The 11761-nt window shown below is 53.1% G+C and overlaps 1 protein-coding gene across 3 annotated transcripts; it reads right to left on the minus strand.

The window, feature by feature from the left end:
* Nucleotides 1–8950: 8950 nt before the first annotated feature.
* ABHD11 (abhydrolase domain containing 11) lies at nt 8951–11408 on the minus strand. Of its 3 annotated transcripts, none has more exons than XM_065892391.1 (6): nt 11221–11408; nt 10932–11067; nt 10088–10261; nt 9749–9919; nt 9464–9645; nt 8951–9241 (listed from the first exon to the last, which is right to left on the minus strand). In XM_065892391.1, the coding sequence occupies exons 1-6, from the start codon at nt 11334–11336 to the stop codon at nt 9109–9111; spliced, it is 912 nt and encodes a 303-aa protein (XP_065748463.1). In that variant the 5' UTR covers nt 11337–11408; the 3' UTR covers nt 8951–9108. The 3 variants fall into 3 exon arrangements, with proteins under 3 accessions (XP_065748463.1, XP_065748464.1, XP_065748465.1); XM_065892392.1 differs by having other exon boundaries at nt 8951–9157; nt 11221–11385; XM_065892393.1 differs by lacking the exons at nt 9464–9645; nt 9749–9919 and having other exon boundaries at nt 9224–9241; nt 11221–11336.
* Nucleotides 11409–11761: the final 353 nt, after the last annotated feature.

Here is an 11761-nt window from a genome sequence, read left to right on the forward strand (position 1 = left end):
CTAGAGCCCGCATGCCACAACTACTGAAGCCCGCGCGCCTGGAGCCTGTGCTCCGCAACAAGAGAAGCCACCGCAATGAGAAGCTCGCGCATGGCAATGAAGAGTAACCGCCACTCGCCGCAACTAGAGAAAGCCCGCGCACAGCAATGAAGACCCAATGCAGCCAAAAAAAAAAAAGATTTTCTAAATAAATAAATAAAGGAGGTGAGGGAGTGAGGCATGTAGGTCTCTGGAGGAGGAGCATTCTGGGCAGAGGAAACGTCAAGTGCAATGACCAGGAGCAGGGAGTGTGCCTAGCATATCGGAGAGACAGCAAGGAGGTGAGGGTGCCTGGAGTGTGGTGGATGAAGAAGAGCTCCAAGGAGGTGAAGTCAGAGGACTCGAGGGAGGGGCGTTGGAATTGACTGTGTGTCCCTTGGCTTTGATTCTGAGGGTGATGGGAGCCCCAGAGGGTTTTGAACAGAGAAGGTACCTGATCCATCTTGGGCTTCAGCAGGATTGCTCTGATTGCTGAGTGGAGAACAGACGGAAGGGGACACGGGAGGAAGCGGGGACGTATTTAGGAAGTTGTGATCACGCAGGCAGCTGGGCCAAAGGTGATACAATGGTGGTGATGAGAAGTGGTCACATCCCGGATACATTTTATTATTATTTATTTTATTTTATTGTATTTTATGGCTGTGCCATGTGGCTTGCAGGATCTTAGTTCCCCAACCAGGGATTGAACCTGGGCCACAGCAGTAAAAGCGCCGAGCCCTAAACTACTGGACCACCAGGGAGCTCCCCTGGATACATTTTAAAGGTAGAGCCAACCGAGAGAAAGAGAGGCATCAAGGATGCCTGGAGTCAAGTTTTTTGCCCTGAATACATGGAAAGATGGTGTTGCCATTTGCAAAGGTGGAGGAAAAGCTAGAGAAGGAGCAGGTGGCAGGTGGGTGGCAGGTGGTAATAGGATTCGGGGTTTGGACCCTTAAGTTTGAGTGGCCCATTAGACATCCCACCAGGGAGGGCAAGTAGGCCACTGCCCATAGGAATCTGGAATTTGTGGGAGAGGTCCAGGCTGGAAGAGGCCACCATAGATGGTCTTAAAGCAAGGGAAGAGGCTCATCTATAGCAGCATGGAGGCCAGATGGAAGGCTGCTGCGTTGTCCAGGAGAGAGACTGGGACTGTGTGAACAAGACAGGACCCATCGGCTGGAGAGAAGGGTCAAAGGCATTCAAGAGATTTATTTAAGGGAATTCCCTGGCGGTCCAGTAGCTATAGTTAGGACTCTGTGCTTCCACTGCAGGGGGCACGGGTTCGATCCCTGGTCAGGGAACTCAGATCCTGCAAGCCATGTGGCCAAGAAAAAAAAAGAGAGAGAGAGAGAGAGAGATATTTATTTAATACGACTATACTTTATTTCAATTATGAAAAGAATATGTTTGTTGTAAAACATTAAAACAGTGACAGAGGCTTCCCTGGTGGCAGTGGTTAAGAATCCGCCTGCCAATGCAGGGGATGAGGGTTCGAGCCCTGGTCCGGGAAGATCCCACATGCCATGGAGCAACTAAGCCCGTGCGCCACAACTACTGAGACTGCGCTCTAGAGCCCGCGAGCCACAACTACTGAGCCCACGTGCCACAACTACTGAAGCCCGCGCACCTAGAGCCTGTGCTCCGCAACAAGAGAAGCCACCGCAATGAGAGGCCTGTGCACCGCAACAAAGAGTAGTCTCCGCTCGTTGCAACTAAAAGGAAAGCCCATGTGCAGCAATGAAGACCCAACGCAGCCAAAAATAAAACAACAAACAAATAAATAAATTTATTTAAAACAAAACAAAACAAAACAGTGACAGATATTATGAACTAGAAGCCACAGGCCCTGTGACTGACCATGTGCAGATAAGGACAGAACCGGCACCTGGGGGAGGGGTTCGACCAGGATGTGTACTATTTAAGGTTTCTGCCCTGACATCCAGAGGAGACAGGCAGACAGTCAATGAGGAGTTAGTGTGGCACACAGGCTGGAGACTTGGAAGGCAGGAGGAGTCTGACTTGGGGTGGAAATGGAAGTTGTGGGCCACAGTCTAGGGAAGTGTGTGCATATGTGTGTGTCTGTGTGTGTGTGTCTGTGTCTATGGAAGAAGGTGAAGGGCTGAAGATGAAACTGACAGGTGAGGGATGGCCAGAGACAGAGGAGCCAGAACCATGGCAGGAGCTAAAGTAGAAGCTGCTGCACAAGGTGCCGTGAGTACCCGAGCAGCCACCTCCCTGGGATCAGGGACCACTTCGCAGAGGTGGGGCATTTGACTTGGGGCTTAAAGGATGAGTAGGAGGTGGCCAGGTGGAGAATGGGGGAAGGGCATTCTGGGACAAAACTGTGAACAAGGACATGGACAGTGAGAGAGCAGGGCTTCGTCCCTGTGGGAACCAGGCAGTCCCCACAACACACATCACTCCCATTCTTTAATGTGGTTAATTGATGGAGATTCAGTCCAGAGCAATGTTCTGTAGAGCCCTCTCCCCACTCTCGTTAAAGGGGCATCACTGTGCCCCAACATTGGCATTCTGCACCCCTCTACTTGTTCAGGTTTCCTTTTTTCCTTGAGGAGCGGGGAAATGCTGGTACCACAATATAGCTTTCCAGGTCCTTTGTGGTCTGGCCCTGCCTCGCTTCTTGGAGGCCGCCTTCCCTCCCACCCTGTGAGCAGCCTTAATGTCTGACCTGCACACGCCTGGGGCCCTCTCCTCCCTCTTTTCTCCTCCCCATGCAGCTGGCCAATGACTTCTAGTCCTTCCCTGCTAGACATCACCTCCTCCAAGAATTTGTCTCTGACCACCCAAGAATGAGCTTTGGACTCCTTCTGCGTGGTCCCACAAAGGCCTGTATTTATCCCGACTATAGCACTATCGTCCTGTGTGCATATAGTGTGTGTTAAGTGTCTGTCCCCTCATTAGATGGGGACACATAAAGGGAAGGAACGGGGTCACATTCTTGTTGATTCCCCAGGGCTGGCACAGAAAGTGTGTTTGCAGACTGAGCTGTAAACATTTGGATGCTTGAATGAGGCGTGTTCCTATAAAGGAGCACTGAAGGAAAGGCTGGGCGTCTGGGAGCACCCTCGCCCCAGCACAGTTTGGGGTTTCCATCCCAACAGCTGGGAGGGTGGGAGTGGGGATCCCTAATATTGGGAACTGCTGCCACCTGCTGGGCAAGGCCGGTGTTGCCTTGCCCACGCCCTCACGGCTGAGCGCTTGTGTGCCCAGGTCGGGATGATGACAGTCACTATCTGTCCTCCAGAAGCTCCCGGGCTGGTGTGAGAGACACCCTGACAGTGACAAGACAATGATGTGGAAGTATATGGGCTTTCGGGGTCTGGAGGCGGAAGGGGAGGCAGCTAGTGTAGAATTCAGGAATTCTGTCCCCGGGGCAGAGTTGTGAGGGGCTCAGAGCAGGAAGGGCCAGCCAACCCAGGCTCCGAGGCTGGGGAGAGTGCGTGTCCGTGTGTGTGCGTGCGTGCGTGCGTGCGTGTGTTGTTGATGTTCTCCTGTTGTGGCTTTTCTGCTGCTTTCTGGCAGATTTACTCCCTCTTTCTCCTCCCCTGGGAAGTCTGGCCCTGGCCCATTATTGTACAAAGTGCTGGCCATTGTGTAAGGGTCACTCTTACTGTGACCCTATCAGGAAGGCCCTCCTTTAGTTCCATTTCACAGATGAGGACGATGAGGCTCAGAGAGGTAAACACAAACCAGGTACTGAAGGTTGGGTGACATGGTTTGTAAGCCACCTAGCCCTGCAAATCCAAGCTGTTTTGACCACAAAGTCCAGCCCTGCCCAGCAGGCAGCTCTCCTTCCCCCTTCCAGACTCCCTAACCCCAGCCCACCATCTTCTAGCTCAGTCTTGAGGCCTGGGCTCAGCCATCCTGGGGGTGCAGCAGGGGAGGGAGATACGGGCAGTAGGCAGCTGGGGAATGAGTCTCACTGCTCAGTGTGTGATATTTAAGGTATTTGTGATGGAACTGACTATATACCTGAATACATTGCCCTCCTTTTCCCAATGAGAAGATTTTTAAAAAAGAAATGTGGCTCAATAGTCTAATTAAAACATTTAGGGATGCAAATGAAGTAAGTGGCTCCCTAGTAATATTTAGTGAAAACATTAAAAATGGAAATAGTTTAAATCACATATATTTATAAATAACTTTATTTCAAAACCAATTCTTTTCCACGCTCACAGTTTGTGAAAGTTCATTCAAACCCTTCACTTGTATTTCTGCTTCTCATTGTCATGTCATGTGTCATCCCTGGCATCTCCTTTGAGTTCCCTAATACAGTTTTCTCGAATGTGTCATCTTCACTTGTGCTTGGAAATACAGAACTCTTTTTTTTTTTTTTGGCTGCACTGCATGGCATGCGCAACTTCCCCGACCAGGGATTGAACCCGTGCCCCCTGAGGTGGAAGCGTGGAATCTTAATCACTGAACCATCAGGGGAACCCAGAGCTTTTTGAATCCATGAGTGATGCTGTTGCTGGAAAAATTATTCCAAGTCATGAGAACGGTTATCTTTCATCTCAGTGGTAGGTTAATATTTGTGATCTCCTTAGGGTAGTACAGAATTATATAAAATAGCAATCTCCTAGTCTTTTATCATTCTCTTGCCCTGCTTTCTTTTTCTTCACAGCACTTCTTACCATCTGGTATACTCATTTATTTATTGTTTATTGTCTATCTCCCTTCCCTAGAATGTGAGCTCCGGTGGTCAGGGAACTTTGTCTATCTTCCTGTTTTATGTCTGTCACTTGGAAACATGCCTGAAGCATAGCAGGTGCTCAATAAATATCTGTAGAATGAACGAATATAAAAGTCTTAGAAATGTTTGATAGCCCAGTGGCAGCCAGGACCATGCATGCAGATGGCACTGGAGTGGGATGGGAAGGCAGCCCTGCCAGACCCACCCCCATGTAAGGAGGGCATCTAAGTCGGGGGCAGCCTGTTGTCTCAGAGGATTAGCTACCTACAGGGAGACTGAACAAATTATAAAATATATTGAAGACAATTGGGGAAAAGGAAGTAAAAATCTGGAAAGGGGGAAAGCTAGGATGAACCCTGTGCCATTGGAATTTAAGGTCTGAATGGAAACTATTTTTCAATATATGGAAATTGTATTAGTTTGGGTTTTCGGAGAACCAGAACCAATAGGATAAATATAGAGAAAGAGACTTATTATGAGGGATTGACTCACGCAATTATGGAGGCTGAGAAGTCTCACAATCTGCCGTCTGCAAGCTGGAGACTTGGAAAGCAGGGTGGTGGAGTTCCAGACTCAGACAGAAGGCCTGAGAACCAGGGAGCTGTAATGGTGCAAGTACCAGTTCAAGGGCAGGAGGAGACCAAGTCTAGCTCAACAGTCCGAAAGAGAGAATTCAACCTTGCTCTGCCTTTTTGTTCTATTCAGGCCCTCAATGAATTGGATGATGCCCGCCCACATCGGGGAGGGCCACCTGCTTTACCCAGGCCACCAAGTCAAATGCTAACCTCTTCTGGAAACACCCTCACAGACACACCCAGAGGTAATATTTAACCAGGTATCTGGGCATCCAGCAGCTCAGTAAGGTTGACGTATAAAATTAACCACCACACAGATAAAGGAATAAACATAGGTATAAATGTGTATGTTTATGTGTGTATATAAACGTGTCTACTGAGTGGGCCTGGCAGTAGAGGTTACCCTAATTGCATTGAGCACAACTAACACCCAGATCTTGGTTTCTAAATATTATTCTCCAGCAAAAAGAAACAGGTATTCTTGTTGAAATGGCTAATTCTAGGGCTGGGGCAGGGAAAAACAAGATGAACCTGGAATAACTTATTGAGCCAGAAAAGAATGGACGTGTCCAAAGAATGATGCGACACATCAAAATGACAAGAGGTCAGCAAGGGGCACCTGCTGACCAATCCTGGGACAATTTGAGCATCAAAATAAATGACAGGAATGGATTATAACCTATTGAATAAAATAGGAAATCACAAGTTCATCTGATAAGTAAATGAATAAATAAATGGAGGTGAAGAAAAAGTTTTTTATAATAGAAGGCCAACTAATAAATGTAGAAGAAATGATAAAATTGGAAAATCACCATTTGCAAACCATTGTATTAATAATTAATTCAGGCAAGAAACAGCAATGGATGCTGAAACCTATGGGTGAAAGTGGGATGAAGAAAAGGGTGTTTCATAGTCTTAAAGTACCTCCCTTCCCCAATACCTACTAATTATGATCAAGTGATCAACATTACCAGCACCAGGCATCATGGTTCCAAATGATACTGAATACAAGAACACAGCATCAGGAGTTCCCTGGCGGTCCAGTGATTAGGACTCAGCGCTTTCACTGCCATGGCCTGGGTTCAATCCCTGGTCGGGGAACTAAGATCCCGCAAGCTGTGCGGCGTGGCCAAAAAAAAAAAAAAAAAAAAAAAAAAGCACAGCATCGTTTCTGTGATATTTCTGCCCAAAATATATAACAGTGGTCTAATTGTGAGAAAGAAATGGACAAACCCAAATTGAAGGACAATCTACAAAATAAGTTCCCTGTAATTTTCAAACATGTCAAGGTCAAAATTCAGAGAAAGGCTGCAAATTGTTCTAGATTGAGGGAGACCAGAGAGATGTGACAACTGGGTGCAATGTTTGATACCATATTAGTTTCTTTAACCCTAAAAGGATATATATATATGTATTTTTTGACATTGAAGAGCAGTTTGAAATTGCTTCAAAGTAAAACGTTAAGATAAAAGAAATGCCTGGCCTGAGTGTTAGACCTTTCTGGCTGACTCCTGCTGGCCTGTGGGATTCATTATTGGACAAGCTCCTGTGGAACCCCCGTGACTGGATGTGAGGGGCCTTTGCGCTCCCACTGTCCCTGGACTCCCTGACACCCTTCTCTGATTATATCTGTGCTTCATCCCTGCTAGCCCCAGAGATCCGAGAGCAGAGGTCCTGTCTGGATCATGACATACACCAGCCTCCAGAAACACAATGAATGAATCTCCTCCACAAAAGGGGTTTTTGGGGGTACAGCTCAATTCCACCTCTTTGCCTGGGTTCAACCAAAGAAACTGGAGTCTGGCTGTTAGAGGTGCACCCAGCTGAGTGGGACCCAGAAAACCAGGAGTCATGTCTGCAGGGAGCTTCCTGGGGGGTCTTGGAGGAAGTATGTACTATTTAGAGTGGGGTTGAGGGTCTAATCCCCAAGATGGAACCTTGCTGCAAAGGCCTCTCAATGGGGAGGCCCTCTTACACGTTTGAGGTTACTTGTGCGCTCAATGGTCACATCGAGGGGGGGTGTGGGATACTGAGATTCTGAGACTTCCCCTGCCTGCCCCCCCTCAGAGCACAGCACCTCCACCCACACTCCAGGATCAGAATGTTGGGAATACCGGAGGAATAATGAGCACTATTGTGGGAATACTGGAGGATATTGCTAGGGGGGATGGACCGTTCAATGTGTTAGGAGGCATTTGCCAGGAACGGTTAAACTTTTGCCCTTCTGTTTTCTGGTGAGCTAAGGTTATGGTTGTATGCGTGGTGATGCCACTCAAGCTTCCAAGATGCCAACTCTTCAGCATGGGGGACTGGGGCACCTGTCTCTCAGCGTTGACGTCATCCGGCTCTCACTCCTTTCTTATCTCCTGACGTGAGTAGAGCACCCCCTTGAGGTGAGGGGCACGCATGCCTGGACAAGGAATGGGTGAGGAAACTCTGGGTCTGGCTGGAGGGTTCCAGGATCCAGGAGTGGAGGCAGGGGCATGGTCAGCCTACCCGGGGCGGAGTCTGACAGGGAGTGCCTTGACAGGAAGGGAGGGCAAAGGGCCACATCCTCCGCCTGCCCCACCCTGCTGACAAGAGTCCCAGTCACCAGGCCACCCTCTCAGTCTGGGGCCCTCGAGGGGTAAGTGTCCTTCTGAAGCCACCTTGTCTCTTTCCTGGGGATCAGGTGAGAATTCCTTTCCTCTTGTGGGGTGGAGGGGGGCGGTCCAGACACCCTGCCCCCTCTGCTTTCCTTTAGGTGGGAAGGGGCCACACCTACTAACCCCTCAGCATGACGCAGTCCCCTGCCCACGAGACCGGGGCACTGGGGGGCAGGTACAGAACGTCTCAGACCCTTCCCCTCCTGACATCAGCCTCAGGGCCAAGGCCAGGGCGGAAGAGCCAAGTGGGGCACCTCATCCAGGCAAGCCGCAAACCACTACTCCCTCCTCTGTCACCCTACCACAGAGCCCAGAATCCCAAGTGGCTGGAGCGCTGGGGGACACCCAGACAGAGCCCTCGCTGGACCAGGTCCTCCGGGAGCGGGATGAAGCCATTGCCAAGTGAGAGGAAGCTGCTTGTGGGGGATGGGAGGGTGGTGGCTGGCTCACCCTCAGGCTCTGTCCTGCCAGGAGGGGAAGGGGGGACATCAGGCATTCCTGGAAGAAAAGCCACACAAATACCCACTCTGTCACAAGGCGGGGGCTGTGGCCATACTTGTCCACCCCCAGGGCCCAGAACCAGATCTGCAGGCCCTGACGCCCAGGCTGCTCTCTCTGCCCCCTCAGGAAGCGGGCAGTGGAGGCTGAGCTGGACATATTCAAAGCCAAGTTGCGAGCTGTGGAGGCCCAGCTGCTGGAAGTTCTGGAGGAGAAGCTGAGACTGAAGCAGGAGGTGCAGGCCTGGGAGGTAGGGTGGACCTGCCGGCCGGGCCCAGGGGGCAGGGCCAGACGGGCACAAGCCTGGCCCCTGAACCTGCTCTCCTGCCCCCAGGATGACATGCAGTGGATGGTGAGTCAGCGGGTCAAGAGTCAGCTGCAGAGAGAGTCCAGGGGCGCACTGGGAGCCCCCATGGACCCTGGAACTGCCAGGACCCCCTGGGTCAGATTCCCCCTGAGTTGGGGGGGACGTTGGCGGTGAGAGAGCTCAGCCCAAGACCTTGGGAGGAGTAACTTTATTCATTAAAGTTTAAGGTCTGACACACCCCCGACGCATCCTTGTGCCCTCTCAGTGCCCACCTGAGTCCTTCTGTGCAGAAACAAGGAGCAGCCCACAGGGCCTTGAAGCCTGGGGTTTTGTGTCCCCTTCTGGCCTTTCTTAGGCCAGGAAGTCTCGGACTGCAGCCATGAAGTCCTGCGGGCGGTCGCTGTGGACCCAGTGGCTAGCGTTAGGCACGGTCTGCATCTGGGCCCGAGGGAAGAGCCGTCTAATCTCAGGGTGGTGGCTGGGACTGTCCGCCGGAGAGAAGGCCACCGAGAGGGGGTGAAAGTAGGAAGATGGAGAGAGAAGGAGAGAAGTGGAGGCCAAGGGGGGAGGGATGGAGAGCCACGTGAGTCCACCTGCCTAGTGGTGTTTCTGGGTTTTCAGGCACCCCCTGCCCACACCCCAGCCCTCCCCAGGCTGGGGGCTGGATAAGTCAGGTGTGCCCCTCCCCCCACCCAGCCTGGCTTACAGCACAAATTGAGAGTTTCCACCCAGGAGGAAGAGGGATGGCCCAGAGTAGGTTTCTCGTCGTGGTGGGAAGTTCAAGATCTTGTCCAAGTGCTGGGCCAAGGCATCCAAGTTCACCCTCCACATAAAGCGCCCGTCCACCTCCACCAGGTTGGTGAGCAGGAACTGCCGCATACTTATGCTCTGTGGGGGTCCAGCAGTTGCGGGTGGGAGGGACTCCTTGTGAGGCCCGGGGCCGCCACTCTTCCTTTGCCCACAACACCATACAGGGGCTTGGGTGTATTACCTGGATAACACAGCTGAGCTTCTCATCCACCAGTTTTCGGGCACTAGAGAGGGACGCCTCATCCGGGATGTCTACGGCCCTCATGGCTGCCACGTAGTTTGGAAAGTTCAAGCTGGACGGGCTCTCCACTGGGCTGATGTCCACGGCAATCAAGCGCTCCACCAGCTCTGGCTGTGGGAGAGAATCAGACTGGGGACCTTAGGGCAGGCATAGCAGGTCTCAGGCCTAGTTCCTGGATCCTGAACTTGGCCATCCAAGGCTCACTGGAGTTCCAGGTTGCCTGCTGGGCATGCAGGGTCTACAGTGGATGGGAAGAAACCCTGGATAGAGACGGCTCACCCTCTGAAGTGCCAGCAGCATGGCTGTCCTGCCTCCCATGCTGTGGCCAATGAGGACGCAGGGCACTAGGCCCAGCTGGGGCAGGAGGTCCTGCAGATCTTGGCTCATGGCCTCGTAGCTCATGTCTGGGCTGTGGGGGCTGTCACCATGGTTCCGGGCATCCACCGTCAGCACCTGGGGAGTGGGCGAGGCGGGCAGCTCCGGCATCCACATTCAGGGCACAGCCAAAAGCCTGGCAGATCTGCAGGCTGAGGGAGGTGGAGAGCCTGGGGTGGTGGGGAGATCCAGAAGGGGAAGAAGGGCCCGAAAGGTGAGAAGGCCCAGTTCTCAGACCTTGGAGGCCCAGATGACGAACCTGGAGCCACTGTGCCAGAAGGCCCAAGGAGTGTGACCACGTCTCTGGAGGTATGGCCTAGCTGGGTGGCAACTCCAGAGAAAGCAGACACCAAGAATTGGCAACAGCTGGAGCACAGCAGGACGGGCTGCTGTACGAGGCGGAAAGCCCCCTGTCATCCCTGGTGAACAAGCAGGGTCTGGCCCCCTTAGGGGATAGGGTATTGGTGCTAAGGCATCTGACAGCAGAGCCTAGGTTAGGGTGCAGCACTTAGACCTGTAACACGAATGAAGGACTTGATGGGTGAAAGCACGAGGGAATGAATGGGGTTCATCTAGGGCCTGGGTCTGCCCTGGGGCCTCCAGCCTTAGAAGGTCAATCTCTTCTTTAATTTCTGCCGAGAAGGACCTGCCACTCCCAGCGCTGAGGACAGAGAAGCTCGGCCTCCTCTAGGGCCCCGCCCACCAAGGACCCACCTCCCTCGGGTCCCCGCCTCTCCCGGAAGCTCACCCTCCGGCCTGTCTGCTGGGCCAGGGCCTTGGCGATGGAGTTGAAGTTGGTTTTGCAGCCGAAGAGCCCATGCAGAAAGACAAGGGGCGGGCGGGTTGCCTCCCCGTCCAGAAGTCTGTAGGAAAGCGGCACCGGCCTGGCGGGAGGAGCAAGGGTAGGGGAAGGGTCTGCGCCGGCTGGCGAAGCGGCCTGGGAGAGGGCGGGCCCAAGCGGAGGAAGTGGAGCTATCTGGGTTGGACTGGAGGGGGAGGGGCGAAGGACGAACTTGCACCTGACACCCTTGACTGACCTCGGCTCGGTGCCGCCTTGGCTGCTGCTGGGTGCGACAGGCACTCTGGAGAAGCTGGGACTGGAGGGGCCGAGGCCCCTATGGGGGTGCCTCCAGGCGCTGGCCCAGCGGAGCATCTCCCAGATCTCCTTCCCGGCGCGCACCTCGTGGTGTCCCCCGGCTCCGCCTCGCTCGGAGCCCCGCCCAATTCCGACTGGAGCGCCGCCTTCTCCCCGCCCCCTATCGCGGAGCGCCCCTCCTTCGCTCACGTTTCCTTACGTAATCCCGGAAAACTGTCCCCCCCCAGGCTCCGCCCCTTGCGTCACTACGAAACCCTGTGGGCCCCACGCCCACAGGCGAGAGCGCCGCACCTGGCCACGCCCTGGGCGGAGCCAACCAATACTCTGGCCCCGCCCTGCTAAGCTCCTCCCGGCCCCTCCCCGCGCAGAATTCTTGCGGGGAGTCGGAGCCTGAGTTTTGAGAATCACGTTCCCGCAGCTCGTGACGTGCTGGGTTTGGGGCTTGAACTCTCGCCGCGGGGCAGATCCTTGCCAAGCCGAGG

The sequence above is a fragment of the Phocoena phocoena genome, chromosome 15 (assembly GCF_963924675.1).
Source record: "Phocoena phocoena chromosome 15, mPhoPho1.1, whole genome shotgun sequence".
NCBI lineage: Eukaryota > Metazoa > Chordata > Mammalia > Artiodactyla > Phocoenidae > Phocoena > Phocoena phocoena.

Coding starts and splice junctions, on each gene's coding strand:
- ABHD11 (XM_065892391.1), bottom strand. CDS start 11,336: ATGCTCCGCTGGGCCAGCGCCTGGAGGCACCCCCATAGGGGCCTCGGC. Junction 9,920..10,087: donor TGCTGCTGGCACTTCAGAGG/GTGAGCCGTCTC, acceptor TCTCTCCCACAG/CCAGAGCTGGTGGAGCGCTT. Junction 9,242..9,463: donor GGAAACTCTCAATTTGTGCT/GTAAGCCAGGCT, acceptor TCCGGCGGACAG/TCCCAGCCACCACCCTGAGA.